General features: G+C 42.8%; 2 protein-coding genes across 2 annotated transcripts in view; one reads left to right on the plus strand and one right to left on the minus strand.

The window, feature by feature from the left end:
• Window positions 1-2733, plus strand: part of DOCK1 (dedicator of cytokinesis 1) — a 93014-nt gene extending 90281 nt beyond the window's left edge. The window contains exon 28 of the mRNA XM_042019568.1: window positions 300-2733. Within this exon, the coding sequence (XP_041875502.1) occupies window positions 300-329 (30 nt within the window). The 3' untranslated portion in view covers window positions 330-2733. The remainder of the gene's footprint in view (window positions 1-299) is intronic.
• The window catches only part of INSYN2A (inhibitory synaptic factor 2A), a 40312-nt gene that overhangs the window by 3011 nt on the left and 16764 nt on the right, over window positions 1-20537 (minus strand). The window contains exon 3 of the mRNA XM_042019570.1: window positions 8830-8901. Within this exon, the coding sequence (XP_041875504.1) occupies window positions 8830-8901 (72 nt within the window). The remainder of the gene's footprint in view (window positions 1-8829; window positions 8902-20537) is intronic.

The raw sequence follows: 20537 nt of genomic DNA on the forward strand, positions 1-20537 counted from the left end.
GACTGAAAACTAGAAATACAACTTGGTTTTTTGGCAGAGAAATGATTTTTGAGGGCTTCCAGGCTCAATTCTCCCTTCTGGGAGGTCCGGGTGGCAGCCAGGCACCTGCATCTTTGTTCTTTGGGAAAAGCTGAGGGGTTGGCCAAAAATGATAAGGGTCTCAGCAGCTTCTTTACCTGAGCTGTTCCTTGCCAGTTTTACCATGGAACAGATTAATTTCACCAACTTCCTGTCCTATGTACAGGCTCATACACGTGAGGAATAAACAGATAACTTAAAAAAACAATTCTCTTTTATAGTGCAGCCTTGCATTCAGAAAACAAGACTGAAGCTGTGAAATCCCTGTCCTGAATCCTAAACACTGTGTTGGCTACAGAACCCTTCCAGCAATTAAGAACCATCATCAAGATGAAATTACAACCCTTACCCGAGCATTGTGCTGCAGAGCATTTCGAGGCCACCTTATAAACCAAAGGAACCACAGCATAAAATGGAGCAAAAATCCTGCCTGATGGTGGAAAGTGAATTTTGGCCCCTCAGAAACACTCTGGAACTTGGTGCTTTTGGTTGGGTTTGTGCAGCAGCCTCTGGCCACGTTCTGCACTGAGGCTGTTCCTGTCTTGTGTAGAAGGTTTGGGGTTGGAAGGGACCTTTGAAGGTCATCTGGTCCAGCCCCATCGCAGTGGGGCCTCTGGGTATCAGAGGATGAATTTAAAAGGGTGAAATTTTGGGAATTTAGACACTTGGGTTAATGTATCTCTTCCCTGTCCCCCTTCACTGCTGAGTTGTCTTGGGCTTTGCACTGGCTGCTTTCACCATTACCTAAATAGGAAATTATCATTCCTGGGCTTGAGTTCACTTTTAATTAGTATTAAATCTGTTTTCTGCGTTATTTCTGCCATTGCTTGTTTGGAGTGAACCACTAGAGAAGTGAGATCTGATTCCCCAGGTCTCATCCAAAAAGAGATTATTTTAAACTTCAGTTTAAGCCTTGTCTGGCTTAAGGAGTGCAGGGATATAGCACAGAACACCTGCAGCCATTTCAGAGGAAATTCTCCAAGCTGAATCATTAAGGTTGGATAAGACCTCCAAGATTTCCAAGGGGAGATTTTGGTGGGCTTCAGTGTGACAGCTGTTGTAAATTGAGCACAGAATGTCATCTACAACCATCTGCTGATTTCAGTGGGGTTTATTTTCCTCTTAGGAATCAGAGATGCTGAGAGAAGGATAAGGATAATTTTGTGCTTTGTTTTTTTTTTTTTTTAAGAGCTGATGATTCTGACTACAGGGACTCTGGTGAAACCCCAGAAAGGCGTGCTGGAGAGGTGTGAGGTCTTTTTACATCTGTCTGTGCCTGATTTGGTGTTTGGTTTAGTGCTAAATCCATTCTCAGCAAAAGTTCCAGCATTTCAGTGATCCGGAAAAACTTTTCAATAGCAGAGAAGAGAAATACATTAGGTAAGAGTTCAAATATAGAGAGTATTTTACCCATTGCTGTGTTTTTAATGAATAAAAAGCCATTCCAAATCAAAGAAGATAATTTAAAAAATCAGCTCAGTGCTAGAAGTGTGGAATGGTGAATTTTCTGGAGGCAGCTGTATTGGTGCAGAAGCACATTCCAAGCCTACTGATTAATATCCCTCCCTGTTAGTGGAAAAACAATGAATGTTGTCTTCACTGATAACACGTTCTGTGTGCAATTTAGCTGGCAAAAAATAGTTGGTTAGAGAAGTTCAGCATTAATTTAGTTCAGCATTAACTAATGAGATGTGGATATCAGCTCATTGGGAATGTCCCAGCATGGGAATTCTCTGAGTGAGACAATCTTGGAATGAGGGAGGAGCTTCTCTAGGAGCTCACCAAATCTCATTTGAAGAGCAGCATTTAGCATGTGTTATATCTGGGTTTTTTTTCTCAGTATAAAGTTTTTTTGGGGGGAAAAAAAGACCTTTCAGGTCTTTTGCCAGAGTTCATTTTTACTTCAGACGTTATTCTTGCAGGGAGGCTCTTAAGAGCTGCTGGAAATTGCTGTAAAAAGAAGAAAATGTTATAAAAAACCCCTTGCTGAACAGAGTAATTTTTTACATAATCAATTTCTATTAAAGATAGACTTCAAGAGAAAAAAAGCATCTTAGTTCTGGTCCGTCTGACAAGCCTCATGTTCCTGCCTTTTGCTGCTGCAGCACAGATCAGCTTTCAGCTCTTTACATCCAAGGGAAATATTTTGCTTCTGAAGGGTATAAAGAGGCTGAAGAAAAAACATTTGTGTTACTTCAGCATTGAGAACTGTAAGTTTTGCAGAATAATTGATTGGTGTCTATCAGCATCAATTTATCCAGCTTTGGAGGTGTTTGAATGGAATTGCTCCATCAGCAGATTATTTGATTGCAAACTTAGGCTTTAATTTATACCTGTTTGTGCTGCAGAAATAAGACAAAAACCTTCTGGTTTGGAGTTTTTAAAGAATTTTTAAAATTTTCACATATCTTTCTAGAGCTGACTTAAGTTTTACTTAATTTACTTAATTTAATTTTTTATCAGTCATATGAAATACTATTAATCATCATCAGTCAGAGATTCCCAGAAAGGTTTGGATTGAAGGCACCTTCAGGATCATCCAATTCCAACCCCTTGCCATGGGCAGGGACACCTTCCACTATCCCAGGTTGCTCCAAGCCCTGTCCAACCTGGCCTTGGCCACTTCCAGGGATTAAATTCAGCAAATATTCCATATTTGCAGGACCTCTTGATGTTTTTGTTAACTGAGCTGCATTCCTGAGCTTGATTCTGTCACCTGTCACAGCTCTGCCAATCCTGTTTTGCTCAGTGCTATTTCTGTCCCCTCAGCATCTCTAGGTGTCCTCTTTCCAAATGACCTTTTCCTGAAATATCCTCGCTGCCGTGTGCCTCTTTTCACTTTCAAACTTGGGTTTTGTCCCCTAAGCCTGCCCATAATAACTCCATTAACTTAATTATCCAGGACTCTCCTGTTCTCCTGGCATTACATACGGAGATGGGAATTATTTGCTTCAGAAGCATTTTTTCTTAGATAATAGAGTACTATTTTTCAACAGCCTGACAGTTCTGAACAAGCCCTACAGAAACAAGAGACAAATCTAAATATTATTTAATAGCACAAACCCTGGCCTGCCACACCTGGTCAGGACATCCTAAAGCTTCACTTCGCTACAGTATTGTTAATTTTGGAACACTGAATCAGAGTTTTTCCATGTTTAATGCCTATCCCAAATTCTTCCTCCAGATAGAATTTTACTTCTTGTAGTTGTTGATAAAACCAGCCCGTCTATCTATCTATCTATCTATTTTATCTGTGTGATAAATATTTCTGTGTTTTCTTCCCAAAATCATTACAGACTTACAAGGTTTGCAACTAAAACTTCCCATTTTAGGGCAGTTGCCTGTGTATCAGTGCTTGCACTGATGTCCTGCCCAGGAAAATTGGGCCAAATAAAATCAAAGAACAGCCCTTGGACAATTTTATTTTGACACCAGCCTCACAGGGAAGGATTTTTTTCCCAATATCCCATCTAGCCCTGCCCTCTGGCAGTGGGAAGCCATTCCCTCTGTCCTGTCACTCCACACCTTGTCCCAAATCCCTCTCCAGCTCTCCTGGAGCCCCTTTAGGGGACCTGAGGAATTGCTGTGATGAATTTTCTGGGTTTGGCTTTCTGTTTTTGACAATATATGTTAATGAGTTTATTTTTTGCGTGCAGGCAGCAGTGAACCTTTTCTAATTTAGTTGCTGTGTGAGGGATTGAAAGCAGAATTTGAGGAGTGAGAACCATTGGGATTAAACATATGGACTGTGGGAGGGTATGGAGCAACAAGCTCCAAGATATGGATGGGTCTTCTTACTTTCTAGCACAGTCACACGTTGTTGTCATGAATCATTTTAAGGTTTTAGATGCTCATGATCTGTTGGCTACTGGAGAATTGCTGAATCAGAGAAATCCGGGTTCAGGATGGAGTTCCTGAGGGATTTATCAGAGAATCATGGGATGATTAGGGTTGGAAAGGACCTTTAAAGGTCACCCAGTGCCAGCCCTGCCATGGGCAGGGACACCTCCCACTGTCCCAGGCTGCTCCCAGCCCCAATGTCCAGCCTGGCCTTGGGCACTGCCAGGGATCCAGGGGCAGCCCCAGCTGCTCTGGGCACCCTGTGCCAGGGCCTGCCCACCCTGCCAGGGAGCAATTCCTGCCCAATCTCCCATCCAGCCCTGCCCTGTGGCACTGGGAAGCCATTCCCTGGGTCCTGTCCCTCCAGCCCTTGTAGTCTCTCTGCATCTGTGTTGTAGCTCCTTGAGGCACTGAAGGTACAATGAGCTCACCCCAAAGCCAGCTTTTCCAGGCTGAACAATCCCAGCTCTCCCAACCTTTCCCCAGAGCAGAGCTGCTCCATCCCTCTGATCATCCTGGTACCTGCTCTGGACTCATTCCAGCAGCTCCTTGTCCTTCCTTCCCTTGTCTCTTGACACCTCCAAGGCTGGAGCCTGCACAGCCTCTGGGCAGTTTTCCCTCCTTCTGCCTCCAGGGAAATCCCTTCTCCTTCCCCTCCAACTGAGCTACTCAGGTGGCACCTGAATTTCCCTTTTCATCCCCCAATCCTGCAGGCACTCACAGAGCAGCTGAACCCTGGGCATTAAGCAGGGAGGTGAAGCAGGAATTAGAGAATTCCTTCATGTCTCCTTGTGGGTCACATTAATTGGATGACATGGCATTAGTGCCTGCCACATCCTGGAAAAACGAGATCCAGATAAGCACTAATCACTTGAAAATGAGCTTAATGCACTTCCCAGCAATCTCTGCTGAATTCCCTGTTTCAGCCTGAAAATCACCACAGCCTGGGATCCAAAGCACTGCCAGCATTAAGGAGCCTTTGAGATCCATTTGTTTCCAATAAGCATCTTACAGGCCAGAGATAAGATGAGAAAATGTAAATTAATTAATGTGGGTAGGAAATAAAAAGGTGATGAAAATTACTATTCTCAGCATTTAATCACCTGATTTTCTCAGACTGTTGCTATCCTAGGGATTGATGCCTTATGTTCACTTTTTATTGCCACAATTTATTAATTTGAATAGTTAATATTTAAATATTGAACCTTTAAAAGTGAATTGCCTTCATGTGGGCTCTGTGCTGCCTGGTTAAGTTTGATCCCCATATTTTAACCTGTTTCACCTGCAGGTATTGTACTGAATTACATTTTATAGATTCTAATAATGCATTTTCTGCTGGATACTGAGAGTCCACCTCAAATTAAAATAAAATAAAACACAGCAGCATAAATCAAAATTTTAAAGAAGTCAAAAGTAGCCAAATTAATGGCTGAGACAGCTTTGAGGGATTCCCTCCCCCCAGAACTACAATAGTGGAGTGTTGATTAGTTTTCTTTGCTAGGCAGAAATTGGGATTTCAGCTCCTAAAAGTTTCCTTCCCGAAGTTAACATTTCCTTGTAAAAGCTGCTGAAAATTCCTGACCTTTCTGCCTAAAGGGAAGTCTAGCAGGAATTCTACAAGATGCTCCTTCCCAGAAATAATTCCTGCTAGAGGCCTGAGAATAATGCACCAGAATATTCAGGAGAAGCCCCATTTTCTCCTGCTCCAGGAGGATGAACATTCACATGGGATGGGAAATTAAACAGGAGCAGAAAAGGAAAGTTCCAGGAGAAGATAATTATAGAATAAAAAAGACTGGGAAGCTTTGAGTCTACATGGGTTTGGGGTTTTTCACAGTTGCCACAGTTTCTGCATTTCAATGCAATTCCTTCTTCACAGCAAGATTTTACTTCAGAATTTGACTTTATCCTGGCAATACCCCCTGGTAAAACTTATTCTGTGTCTTTAAAAGTGTCCATGGTGCATCAACATCAGACAGAAATCTGTGTTGTGTTTGTAGCAGATGATTTTGGAAGTGTTCTGTGACCTCATGACTGTTGAAACTGATGGAGAAAATGGTAAAGTGGTCAGGGTTTTTTTACAATTTAATCACATTTTTGGCTACTGTTTTAAATTCTGCCCGGAAATGTTATAAAGAATATTTTTTAGTGACAGTTTCAAGGCTGTGGCTGCTCTGGTGCAGTGGGAAAAGGTGTCAGTGGAAAAGGTCTGGAGTTCCAAGCTGAAAAACTTGGAGAAATAAGCAGAATTTTGAGGAAAATGGAATACCCAAATGGGGATGTCTTTCTTTTCCTCCTGATTTTTAAAGCAGCTTCAGGTATTGTTATTTTGTCTTTGTGATACTCTTTAATATTTGATCAGTTTCCCATTTCTTTTAAAAAATGAGAAAGTAACCTGATTTTCCTTTCTTTTTAGTACTAAGAAATATATCTTCTTAATATAAAGAGAAAATAATAGGAAATAGATTTGTAACCTTAACAAAAACATTTAAATTTAATATGCAAAATAACTGTGTTCCCAGAAGGCTATTCTTGGAATTTTTACTGACAGTATTGGTATTTTGGATGCTAAAAACCCTTTAAAGCACAGCAGGGTGTATTTTTTTTTTTTTTCTTGTCTTCTCCACTGTCTCTGGCTTTTGTGCTGAATTATATCAATACTCTGGAAATTCATCTTGAGGGGGAAGAATTTATTTCCATGGATTTCTACCTCCTCACCTGTGCTCTACCTGCTGCCACTGTAGGATGCACTTGGGGGACTTAATCATTCCTCTAAGATGCTGCTTGAAAATAAAGATTTGAAGCAGCTCTAAATATTCTTTTTTTAATGTTACAATGCTCAAAATTGAATCATATTTCAAAAACCCACCCAGTCAGTTATGGCAAACAGAAGGATTTCTCTTTAAATATCGATTTGTCCCATAAGGGCATTGGTTATATGTATTTTAAGTGTCTTCTATGTATTAACTGGAGAAAGAGCTCAAGACTAAGAAGAACCTCCTGCTCTGACAGGTCCAGTGCCCTTCAAGACCTCAGGGGTTGATGGCATCTGGAACAGTTTTAATTTCTGTTCCTAAAAGCTGTTTTGTCCTAAAGAGAACTCAGATTCACTCCCTGCAGCATTTTCTGTGCAAATCCTTGGCAAAAGAACATCTGGAGTTCATCCCAGCCTGACACAGGAACTGCTGCCCTTTTTCCAGAGGTGTCAGGGCCCTGTGGAGGAGCAGAAGTTCCTACAGGCCATCCCAGTGCTGGTTTTATCAGTGAATTCCTGGTTTATCCCTTCTGGCTTTATCCTGTCTCCCTAACCCCCTTTTCTCCTGCTTCCCTCGCTTTGCTGTGTCTCTGGTTTCAGATTTCTTGCCTGCAGCACGAATTCCCCTAAACTGGCACAAAGCTGAGCTGGTTTTTGCTCAAACATCCCCTGCAAACATGGCTTGAGGCAAATATCCAAAGGCATTTCAGGTGGGAATGGGGAGCTGGACCTGCTCACTCCATCCTCTCTCAGTTGGGAAACTCTGCCAGCCTGCTGCTCTGGAGTCATTTCATCTGCACTGAGTGCAAGAATGGAAGCTGGAAGTTTCCTTCACTTAAAATCCACTGAGCAGAAATGAAGATTTGCAAAAATTTCTAATTGGATTTTTTCCTAGCTAATGAAACAAGGATAATTCCCTGATGGAAACGTGCTGTGTTGTACCTCCAGGCTGCCCCGAGCCAGGAATTGCACAGGAAAAGGGAGGCACAGGAGGCTTTGGGTATTTCTGTGCTTCTGAACCTGGCTTTAAAGGAGGAATAAAGACATTAATTGGTCCCTGCCCCTGCACAGAACCCTGTTGTGGTTGGTTGTAAGGTGGAGCTGGAGGTTTCCACCCTTTTTTCCTTTATTTCTTGCAGTGAAGAGAAAATTCATAATTAAACAGCTCCAGCTCTTCTGCCTAAAGCAGATTGAGCAGAGAATTAAGGAGAGAGGAGGGAAATCCTGTCTTTGTACCTTCATTTGAGTGTCTGTCCTCACTGGAATTGTCATCTTTGTGCATTTTCATTTGTGCTGCACTGCCTGATCTGCTGAAATCCTGAGACACGTTTGTTTTCATCTCACCTGCAATGCCTGCAAACAGTCAGCTGGGTTTTTTGAGACTCCAGAGGAGGAGGACAATTAAGCTGTCAGTGTGAAACACGTCATCAGCCTCATGATAGCTTCACGTCATGCCCAGTGCCTGTTATTCCTTCACTGGATGTGCCAAAAAAAAAAAAAAAGGCCTGGATAGGAGTGTCCATTTATAAAAATCAGAAAATGGTTTGGAGTGGGAGGGATTTTAAAGCTCATCTCATTCCAGCCCCTGGCAGGGACACCTTCCACTGTCCCAGGCTCCTCCAACCTGGCCTTCGGCACTGCCAGGGATCCAGGGGCAGCCCCAGCTGCTCTGGGCACCCTGTGCCAGGGCCTCAGCACCCTCCCAGGGAACAATTCCTTCCCAATCTCCCATCTAACCCTGATTTTACTCTAAAACTGTAGATGGGATCTGTATCTGCTTCTCTTTGCTGTCCAGACCCTCTCTCCAAATGACTTCTCAAGTCTGGTGGTTACTGCCATAAAAATAAATCTAAAGTAGGTGTAGAAGTGGATAAAAGTAAATTTGAAGTTGACTTGTTGGTCAGAAAGTCCTAAATACCTCCAGCAATTTCAAACTAAAGCTCCCACCTCGTAAGACCTCCCATCCCACAGCTCTGCTGCCCACGATCATCTCTTTCTGATTTAGACTTACACAGGTGCTGAATTTTATTCATTCAGTGAAGTTCAATTTCTGTTGTGTTGACTGGAGCATCAAGGCCAGTTGCTGAGCTTGCATTAGTGACTGAATCATTGCTTTCCCTCAGGATAAAATGGGAATGTTGGGGTTTTTAACCTACCTGTAGATGATACACGCGCTGTTCCTGCACGTGTCACAGTTGGCCGTGTCCTGACCGGTGCGATAGGAAAGCCTGCAAGGACAAAAACATGAGAGAACTAAAAAAGTTATTTATTTTAACAAGTTTTTGCCTTCCATGGCTCTTTTTTCATAATAATCAGAACTTCAGGAATTTTTTTTTTTTGCCTTGACTATTGAATACAAAAATCCAGCCGCTAGGAAAACAGCATCAAAAACGGCATATTCAGCTTAAATTAAGACATTGCTTTTTGGGGTGGATTAATGTTTTCTCCACTTTCACACTAAACAAACTCTGACTGTCAAGCAATAAATCCTCCATTATATCAGGAGGAATATACAGAATATATTATTGCAAAGTGGGATCTGTTTAGGAATGTTGTGACTCTCAGTGAGGTCTGAAGATTTGTTGTAGGGATGTTTGTGTGTTAAAAGGAAGAAAATGCCTTTGAAATGACATTTCCTGTGTTCCCTTAGCCTGCAGCTGTGCTTTGTCACACTCTGGTTTGAAGTCTCTTGCAGCAGTGACTTCTCATTTACCTCTGATTGTCTCTGCCTTGGTCACTTTTAATTAAAAAAGGGTTTTTAAGGTACGCAGGTACTTTTTTATACATAAAATCTTCATTAAAATAAATATATTGTATTAAAATAGAACAGTTGCCTGTGAACATGAATGCTCTGGCATGCAAATGAGTTTAAAATGCAAATTGTTAAGTCAATATTTGTGCATTTTGCAAAGAAAAATCTAAGTACTAATCACAAATTTCGACTCTTTTAAAGTTATTTTCAGTTTGCTACATACAAACAAGTGCTGGCAAAGCTTCTTCATAGTTGTTTTTAGAAGAAGTGGGGAAATAATTCATCTAGGGAACTTTGGAGATGTGGAAAACAGATCCAGTCAAGATTCCTTCAGGGAATGTTGCTGGAGGCAGGTTCTGCTCTCAAGCCCAGGCAGTTCAGCCGACTGACCTCCAATTATTCGGGGTTGCTTTGCTTAACCAGGGGCATTTCTGCCCCTTCCCTGCCCTGGCACCTGCTCCTCTGCTGCCCTGACAGTGAGCAAAAAGGAAAAATCCAGCATTTGAAAAAAAAGAAAAAATTGGCTTAATCTTTACCTGACAAAATATCCAGCCCATGCAGTATCATGTGTCAGTGAGAAATTCTGCACCAGCTGTGCCATGTGCCTGTCCCCAAGCTGAAAAATCAGCATTTCTGAGCTGCTTCAGGCTGTTTCTGTAGCTCAGAAAACGATCAGCTGGCCCTGTGTCACTTCTCTTTATGATCGGAAGGATTATCAGTGGCTGGGGTGGTGTCACAGCCAAAGGCTCTGGGGCTGTGGGTGCAGCTCCTGGCGCTGTGGTGGCACCAACAGAAGTTCACAAGAGGGTGAGTTCACTTCTTTTAAGCCTTTTTTTTTCCCTTCTAAAAGCAAAATGTAATGTGGAGTTCATGCTATTCTAGGTGCTGGTTGTTATTTGGCCTCAAAATTGTTTTTTAATCAGAGGGATATGCTCAGATTTATCAACACGGCTAAAAATTACCACAACGCCAAAGCCAAGTCACAGAACCATGGAATGGTTTGGGTTGGAAGGGATTTTAAAGCTCATCCCATCCCACCCCTGCCACGGGCAGGGACACCTCCCACTGTCCCAGGCTGCTCCCAGCCCCAATGTCCAGCCTGGCCTTGGGCACTGCCAGGGATCCAGGGGCAGCCCCAGCTGCTCTGGGCACCCTGTGCCAGGGCCTGCCCACCCTCCCAGGGAACAATTCCTGCCCAATATTTAATCTAAACCCACTCTCCTTCAGATGTGCAGAAGAATTTCTCCAAAGCAAAATGTCCACTTTGTGTGCTGCTCCTTCTGGGAAAATCCCCACTCCTGGTTTATATTTGCTCTTATCCTCTCGAAGAGGAGAAGCAATTCCTGATTTTCATTTCCCCTCTTCAAGTCTTTCACAAGTCGACATTCAAATTGTCACTACTATGAACCTGAGACTTGTAAAATGTTTTTTTTTTTTTCCAAGCTATTGATCAGCTACCAAAAGCTCTGACTAAAGATCCAACGTTTAAAGTCTGCAGATGAGTTGGGGAAGGCCTTTCTTTACTGAGGACATAAAGAGCAGTCAGCAGTTGCCTTCAGAGGGATGTGGCTCTGCTGTGAGAGAGCCTCTTTATAGGTAAAGCCATAAACTCTCTGTGCTGGTGCCAGCTTGGTTTGGTTTTTTTGTTTAAAGTTGGTTTGGTTTTTTGTTCAAAGTTGTTTTCCAGTTGGGACATTTTCATTCACCTTTGGAGCCCTGCAAACAGCTGGAACTGGATAATCTTTAAGGTCCCTCCCAACCCAAGCCATTCTATGATTTGATGGTCTTTAAATGCACAGTAATTCCAGATTTCCATATACTTAAAAACATATTTGCTGGTATAAGGCAGACTCGTTAAGCTGATGAGAATGGTCCTTGGATGTAAATATTTAAAAATGAGATGGGTTTTGGGTGATGAGTTTGAAATCCTGATTTCTCAACTGCCACATTCAGCTCTGCTTGGTTTTAGCATCTTTGCAATTCTCAGTCTCCACTGGTTATAGTGATACATTCATTTTCTAGTCGGATTCAATTCTCAATGAAATTTTCTTAAAGTAGTTTTTCCTTACTGAGTATTTTGAGCTTTTCAGAGATGATTTTTACATATTTTCTATTATTTCCTTTTTTGAGTGATCTTGTTAGAATTCCCTGAAAGCCCCAAGAACACTCCATGGTTTCCCAGTGTTTGGTTTCCATCTGGCAGTTTGAGAGCTCTTTAGCCAAGACTGAATTACATGAGTGTTAGAACAGTATAAATTCAATTATTTCTATAAAAATTAAACTCCTCATGAAAGAATTTTGTTGTTGATACCTCTGGGCTTTGGATTTTTACTTTCTTGTTTTCACATAATTATCTACACAAACACTTGCATGGAATTCATCTCCTTCACGCCAGCAAGGATTTCACTACTGGCACAGCATTTCCATGCAGTTCCTGGGCAATGAGGTTGATTTTCAGTGCAGACTTCCTGAAAAACAAAGTTTGCCTCTGTTTTAACTCCTAGGAATGATTTGAGAGCAGAGTCTGGATACCAGGAGGAGAGCAGAGTTCTGGGTATTGATGCTTTCCTTGTGCCATGCAGTGTTTTGAGTAAGCTGCTTTTTTTCTTCCTCCTAAAAATAAATTGGGAGGTATTCCAGCCTAGGAGAGAGACCAAAAACTTTGTCCTTCATTAGTAAACCAGTTGTTACTTTTGGTAAAAAGAAATTCTTTCAAATGTCAAGTCTTTCACAAAGCCAAGTTTCCTACAGAAAATCTGTCGCCTTTTTAGAGAAATGGAAGTTGAGTTGGGCCTGGTTTCGATCCCAGGGGTTATTCCTGGAGTTTCAGACTTCTTTGGATTGGATGTGTTCTGGTGTCCACTAAGGAGGAGCCACTGCTCCACAGCTTCATCCTTTGCACCTTAGATCCTGTATTTTCTATTTCCACGTGGATGTGCAGAGCATGGGCAGGTCATGGAATCACAGAATTCCAAACTGGTGTGGGTTGGAGGGGACCTTAAATCCCATCCAGTTCATGGGCAGGGACACCTCCCACTATCCCGAGGTGCTCCAAGCCCCATCCCACCTGGCCTTGCAGGTCCTGGAGCAAGGATGGATGTAGGTGAGTTCCATTGCTCTGTTTGCATCTCCCCTTGGAAAGCAGATCTCATCTCCAGTTCTTCACACGTTTTCCATGTGATTTTCAGGAGACTTTCATCTTCTGGCAGGTCTTTTTTTTTTTTTAGCATTCCAGGCAGAACCTGAGCTTAACCTCAATTAACGCTCCCAAGTATTAAAATATTATAATGAAGAACAGCCATTCTGCTGACGTGGACTGGCAGGAACTAAGAATAGGCTGCAGTTTTTGGAGCAGCCTAAAGGGATTACACCCTCTAAATCCCTGTGAAACTCAGAATTTGTGCACCTGCTGGAGGCTTTTTTTCAAAAATACCAACTTTAACACCAAAATCTTTGCATTTGAATATTTCCTTGCTTGTATAAATTAGAGAGACCCCGTTGAGCTGGGAGAGGGAAGCTTAGATCTGTGTATGCTGATTTTTTTTAATATGGGCATCTATTAAAAACAAAGAAAAAACTCTTCAAAAGTGATTTAGAAGGATAGATCTGTTGGATCTGGATGTCTTCCCTTTCTCTGCTGGGATGCAGGGAATACTTGATATAAATTGAGTCCCCTAATGGCAGAATTTTCCAGAAGTGGCTGTGCTGGGTACAGATCAGGAGGATCCTGATGCTCCTCACACTTTTGATGTATTATCAGCACCAAGGAGGATGAACAGACTTCAAGAATATTTTTTTGGTTGATGTTTGTTATTTAAATATAGTGAAACAAATTATCTTAAGCAGGCAGTGGGCCTTTGAAGTGTGCTTGAAGTGACAGTTCTGGCCCTGCTCAGAGGAAGTGCAGGCCTTGCTTCTCCTGAAGTCTTTGTACTAATTGGGTTTTTTAAAATTATTATTTCCTAGAGCTGCTGGCACAATTCATAGCACAGCTGGTTAAACACATGGATCCCAGCATCCCAGAGTGGTTTGGGCTGGAAAGGACCTTTAAAGCCACCCAATTCCACCCCCTGCCACGGGAACACCTTTCACAGACCAGGTTGCTCCAAGCCCCATCCAACCTGGCCTAATGTTTCCCATCTTTACAGAAAAATCCTTTAAAAATCAACAGTTTGATGGAGAACTTCTCAAAGTCTTTGTTTTCCACTCTAAAGTATTACAGAACTGATAATTCTGATAACTGGGCTTCAAGAGAAAATTGGCGTTATTATTATTATGAGGAACATAGTTTGCCCTTTTGGCACAATAAAAAGACTCCACTTTGTCACGAGAGCTTTAGTTGTCTTTATGACTTGAGTAAGTCATTTTTCAACCATGTAAAATGCAGAAAAATCTCTTGTATATCTTTTGCAGGTTAAAATAAATCCGGCTTACCCCTAGAGGTTTATTCTGCCCTAGGAAAGATTTACCACTTTAGTTCAATGGAAACCTCATACAAATGCTTTTGTAAAAGCAAAATCAGGTTTTTAGTGGATGAAAACCTCTGGTTCCTTTAAGGACTTCAAATTCTGCTCCCAGACCAGATCTGGGCAGGTCTGAACCACCTTGGGCCAGCCTTTGGCTCTTTTAAAGGTGTTCTGAAAAATCACTTTCAGAGTAGAAAAATTGTTTTAACCTTTCTCCTGCTGTGTTTTCCTGAAGTTGATAATTACCAATTAGCAGTTTGCATTTAGAGATGATACAGCCTGATAAAAATCAGGATGGATGTTGTGCTTTGAGGAATTACCTTGAGGCTTTTCTGGATGCAAACATGGATTTGTTCCATGTGTTTCAGGGTCTGGTGTGCTTTGGGGTTTTCTTGGTTTTTCCTCCTAACTCTTTTTCTATTTCCCATGGTTTTGTTGTCTGTTTTCCCTGTTTCCCTTTGGTTTTCTTTTCCCCGTGGGAGCACTTGGAGATCACACAGGTCTAAGTGATCCCAGCTTTGTGCTCCTGGGTGATTTTCCAACTAAGGATTAAGTAAACCTTAATGAAAACAGTTTTCCTCTCTCCAAAGCTCATCCCATTCCACCCCTGTCCTGGACAGGGACACCTTCCACTATCCAAACCCCATCCAACCTGGCCTTGGACACTCCCACACTGAACACTCTTCGCTCTCTTTTTACTTCAAGGCTGATATTACTGATTTGGCTTCTGAAAAAATCCTTTGCAAGGTACAGAAGCTCAGTGGTGAGATTTTCAGGCTCTTTCCAAGACAGTGGTTTGTTGTCTTTTGCTGCCTCCTGACAGTTGGAAGCAGATGACTAATTTGCTTTTTGAGGTATTTGCACTGTGGGCGTACGACACGACTCCCACGACAGCAATTCAAGTGCTTTCACCCTGTAAATACATTTTGAATTACACTCAGGTTAGTCAGGGAGTGGTTTTTTAAAAAAAATAAATACATATTTTAATAGGACTGTTATTTGAAAAAAACCCCAGCGAGAACGCAGAGAATTAAAATGTATTTCAAGTGAAATAATGAAATCTTACAGGAATTAGGTGTGTACAAGGTCTAACATCTCTCCTGAATATTTGTGCCTCTGTTGTCTCATCAGAAGAATCAGGAGGATAATTAAAATGTCAGCTCATGGTGTTAATAACGATTCAGGGAATTTGCTCTGGTGGAACAGCAGCTGCATTGCTGGTGTGTAATTCTTAGGCCAGGCACTTCCAGCAGGTTGTCTGGGAGCACATTCCAGTAGTGAGGCTAGGATGAGCTCTGTCCCTTCCCCCTTCATCCCAAATCTCTCTGCTGTGGTTTCTGCCTGATGGAGGATTCAGGACTGGATTTGGGGTCGTTACCTGCATGCCCTGAGCCTCCTGAGCCCGCAGCTTGTCATCAGATCTGCTTCACCCACCCATCCTTTCCTGCATCTTCAAGTGTTCCTCTTCCCAGTGCCCTTACACACCCAAATCCATGGGATTTTAAAATGCATTTTGTGTGTGTGTAACTTTTGGGGCCAGCTGGGGTGATGTGTTAAAGGGTGGAAATCCTTGTGCCCTCACAGCTCCTGCTGCTCCCACCCTGAGCTGAGGAGTTCCTACTACTAAAACACAACACCTGGTGTTCTGCTTGGCTTGGACTTCTCAACTGAGGCTGCTCACAAGAATTGTTTCTATAGAGGAGGGAAGATGGGGGAAATGATAACCTGTGGTATTCCTTCATCATTTTGCTGTGATTGATGTTTCAATGCCAGCTCAGATACCCTTCGTGCATTCTCTAAGCCTGCACTGGCTTCAGATAATAACTGCACCAGCCAGACTTGTTTAACATTCCACATGTTGTGCAGTAGCATAAAATTGAAAGAGGGAGGAGGATTGCTGGCCACTGATCCTGGTGTTCGTGTGGAGCCAGTGCTTGGTGTTCCAGGAAGGACTGGATGTGGCACTCAGTGCTCTGGGCTGGTGCCAAGGTGGGGATCGGGCACAGCTTGGACTTGATGGTCCTGGAGGTCTTCTCCCACCTGAATGATTCTGGGATTCTGTACTTGCAAGAAGGATGGAGGAAAAAAGCCACCAAAGAACCAGCAGGAAGGACTGGGGAAGTGCTGAGCTCTTCCTGTTGCAGCCTGAGCAGGTCCCAGTACTTTGTGTTTTCTCATTTCCTTGGATAATGGGAGTTTGAGGAGAATCCACAGACCAGGAGTTGGGCAGTTGCTTGAGTTTTGTGCACAGTTCCAGGTCCCATCCCTGGAATTCTTTCTGGGCTTGTGTGGATGACAATAAAGTAAACAAATCTCTCATTTATCAAAGGAATGACCTAACCCATGCCAGGTTCAAACCATTCCAGAGCGTAAACTTACTTCTTAATTCCAAAATAGCTCTTCTGGCCTCTGCAATCAGGCCTCTTATCCTGAGGCATTACTGGACCACACACAGCTTCTATGGCTTTAAACTGAAAAAAAGGTGGATGGAGATGGGACATTGGGAAGAAATTATTCCCTGTGAGGCCCTGGCACAGGCTCAGAGAAGCTGTGGCTGCCTCTGGATCCCTGGAAGTGTCCAAGGCAAGGTTGGAGCAACCTGGGATAGTGGAAGGTGTCCCTGCCCATGGCTGGGGGTGGAATGGGATGGTCTTGAAGGTCCTTTCCAACCCAATCAATTTAGTGATTCTCTGATACTGGAATCGAGGGCAAAAAATCCCAGTATTCCCCCATTTGGTTCTGTCTGTCCTCTTCTGGTTGGTTCATGCAGTGAGTAACGGGGTAGAAAACATCCCCTGTCATCATCCTATTTAGGAAAAGAGGTCCAAACATAGTTGGGACTGTTTTTTGGAGAGATTTCCAGCCTCCCTTGGAATGGCAGTTTTCCTTCCTGGTTGACCTGGAGCACTGATCCTTCCATTGCTGCTCCGTGGCATGCAAAAATCATCACAAAAAGCTCAGAATTGTCCCAGTTTCACTTAAATATTTTACTAACTGCTGCTTAACATGGAAAAAATGGTTCTGTGGCAGGGAATTACTCATCCATCTTCAGAATTCCTGTGTATTGGCAAAGCTCCAAGCGAAACCTGTAAGAGCTGTGGAACAGTGTGGGCACCTCAGTTTCGTTCAGGTGTGAGAGAAGTTCCACCAAAGACCCAGCAGTGCTGCAGAGGTGGGATCAGAGAGGATGGACACATCCATGCCTGGAACTCCTCACTTAAATTTTCCTCAGGCCACAGATCCCAGGCTGGTGTGGGTTGGGAAGGACCTTTAAGACCATCTCATTCCAAGCCCCAGGTACCTGAATCCAGCTCAGCTCTCCATCCTCTCCCAGCTTTTCGCCTTCAGTTCCCTGGATGTGCTACACAGGAGCTTTTTAAAGACTGAACTGCCCATCCCACATCTGGAACCTGGGGTAGCTGGAGCCTTGGCAGTTTAAAAATAAAACACCCCCATCTTCAGACAAGTCTTTCTCCTCTTTTTTTGCCATTTCTCCTCAGTCAGGATAAGAGATAATTGTACCTTTGTGCAAGCACTGGGGCTCAGAAGGAGGTGTCAATTAGAAATCTGTTGTTTCATCTCCTGCTGAAGGAACAGCAGTGAGAAATTTAACACTGTAAAGCTCATTTTGGTCCCATTTTTACAGGCTCTGCTTCTGCATTCTGATACTGCCAACAGCCAAACTGCAGTTATTAAAGGATTATCCTAATTGTGAAAACTTGGTAATTCCTTACCTTCAGTCATCCTGTTTTTTAAAAAAAAGACTGATTTAGCAGGAAAACTCTCCTTGCAGGTGTATGATTTGGGCAGCTTGGTGACATTGGGAAGCTTCTGATCCATGGTAATTCCCATGGATATATTTAGCAAGAACATTGCTTGCTTGCACTGTTTTTTAATCTTTCATTTATAGACTTAATCAGTGTTTCCAGATTTGAATAGTGGGAATTTGCTTTTATTGGCCTCTGTTTCCCTGCAGCCAACCTGCTGGAAAAGTCCTGAACCTTAATTTCACTCTGAAGCTGCTGATCCTGGCTGGAACAGGGAGGTGTGGTGGGGAATGACATTTCATCTTGGTTTTAAAAGTCCAGTGAATAGCAACCAGATAGAAATCAAATTATTTTTCTCAGTATTTCAAATACATTTCCATTAAATTGTGCCTGTACAGTATATGCAGATAAAAAAAGCTGGACTATATTAGCAAAATCAGTTGTACTTTCTGAGACTCAGAACGTTCCTAGTGGCATTTTTTTTGGAGAAAACAGAGTACTAATACCAAGTAACTTTGCTAAAAAGATTGTTCCTTTTTTTTATGTTTAGCCCACATTCTGGCTGTTGCTAAGGGTTCACTTTTTCCTTTTTTTCCCTCATTTCCTTGCTGAAAACCTCCCACCACTCTATTCCTCACAAAGGCTTGATAGAAAGTGGCTCTGACAGCAGGGTTATTTAAGAGCTCTCTATCTTCAATGTTATAGTACCCAGGTACTCTGAATTATTACACATTAATGTTCCAGGATGTCTGTGAACTGTGAGACTTTGCCCTTTTTATCCACTCTGACAGTGTGATCTGAAACTTGGATTCTCAGCCCCAGCATAAATGTGTCCAACTCTAATGAAAAATGCTATCAAAAATATAAATCTCATCATGTTCTGAAGGCCTGTGAAATACTGTGCTCTGAGCTACTCCTGGTACCTGCCCTTGGAGATCCAACTCCAGATTGGTTTTAGGGAGCTACTTCAGAAAAAAATGGAATGTGAGGTTAAAAAATGGAATTTGAGGTTAAACCTTGGGTGATGCTAGGTTTTTTTGCCTTGAATAATGCTGGATATTTCAGTGGTCAGCCTTATATCATCAGCTTTCATTGGTTGGTTGGTTTGTTTTTACATAAGAGAATTTTAAATAAGAGGGGTCAAGGAGATCCCATGGACTGGCAGCAGGTACTGGAATAACCTCCACGGAGTTTTGGAATATAATGGAACAGTTCCAGTGGTGAGGGAGGTCAGTGTGTGCCTGCTCTGCTCCTGTTGTGCTTGGGGGAGCAGGGAAGGGCTGGTTTAGAGCTTGGAAAACCAAATTTCTTACGGTGAGGGCAGATAAATGGACTTCTGGTGTCTTAGTACTGCTCCTGCTTTGGGTTGAGTGAGCACCACTCAACCGTCACTGGCCCAAGGATCACAAGATCCACAAAGCTCTGGTTTGTGGAAAAATTCCTCCTTTTCCTCGACTAAGGAAGATGTATCCAAAGAGATTTCCTGGCTCTGCCTCAGGAAGGTGAATTGTTACAATTTCTGAGGTGTTTGGCTGTATCTGTGTTTGGGAGCGATCTGTAAATGATGCACACCCCAAAATACAGCAGCTCCTGTGAGAGAGAAGAGGGAAGAATTTAGGAGGTGGTCTCAGGGGATAATGAAATGAGTTGTGACCATTCCAGAGGGCATTCCAGGCAGGATGGATGGACGTAAAGGTCACAGCAGGAAATGAAGGCACTCATCACAGTCCTCTTCCCAAGGACTGCTCTTAGAGTCTCCCAAAACCTGGAGTCACTCAGGATGTGACACAATTTGTGCATCCCAGATGGAATTTGCTGTATTCTTTCTGGTTTTCCTGTATGTATTTGCAGTGCAGCTGTCTTTTGTAGTTTAGCTTATCTATTGCTTCCCTCCATTTCCAGGTTTTCTCTTAGAAATGATCCTGTTAAACCTTTCCTTTGCCAGGGTTCCCATTGAAAAAAATGCAAAACAAAACTAGTGAGGGGGGTAGTCCCAAACCAAGCCCTGTCCTATCATTCCTGCAGCTGGCACATCGCTCCCAAAGGCTGTGCTTTCACAGGCTCTGCTCTTGGAAACTCTTCTAAGCTTCCTTTTCTCCAGGTGTGAAATAAGGAACTCCCAAGTTTGGAAGGTATTGGCTGGTGTGGGGGTGGATTGAGTTGGACAGCAGAGGTTGTTCCTGCGTTGATTTGCTCTGTCTCCTTGGTCTGCTCTGGATAGCTGGGCTGGCTCCCAAAAGGGAGCAGAGCAAACAATCTGGGCAATAATTGCTCTGGCTCCCTGACTTTCACTTGCCATCAGTGCTGAGCAGGAGGATCAGTTTGGATGACCTTGAGGATGAGTGCTGGCAGTGCTGCTCGGGCAGGACTCAGGTGAGGATGCTCCCTGCTCTCCTCTTCCCTTGGGTGCAAACCTCCATCCAGACACACATTATGGGCTTACTTTATGGGCTTACTTTCTGCTCAGAAATGAGAATATGAGGCACAAAAATCCCTTAGTCACTGGAAAGCCTGAAGTGACATTTAAATTCCATCCATGACAACGTGTTCTCTCAAAGCCTCTTCGAAGGAGTTTGTTGAGAAGCTCTTTAAATTCCTGAACCACTGCTGACTAATAGATGAATATAAATTAGCTCTGAAACAGGTTCATTTAACTCTTGTCTAATGTAGCATTTGACCTGGCAGAGTCAAAATACTCTGACTTGTTTTTGTGTGGCAAATTGAGCACTTTGTTTATTAAAATTGCTGATTTGTTGTATAATGAGGAGGGCTCAGATTACTGTTCCTTTCCACAGGAAGGATTTAAAGGGCAGGTCACTGCTGTTCTCCAGCAGCAAAGTATTTCTGATTATGTGCTCATCTCCTGTTATGTATTTCAC

This window comes from Corvus kubaryi, unplaced genomic scaffold (assembly GCF_017639235.1).
Source record: "Corvus kubaryi isolate FWS band 111438036 unplaced genomic scaffold, C.kubaryi_AGA036_p1.0 138, whole genome shotgun sequence".
Classification (NCBI taxonomy): domain Eukaryota; kingdom Metazoa; phylum Chordata; class Aves; order Passeriformes; family Corvidae; genus Corvus; species Corvus kubaryi.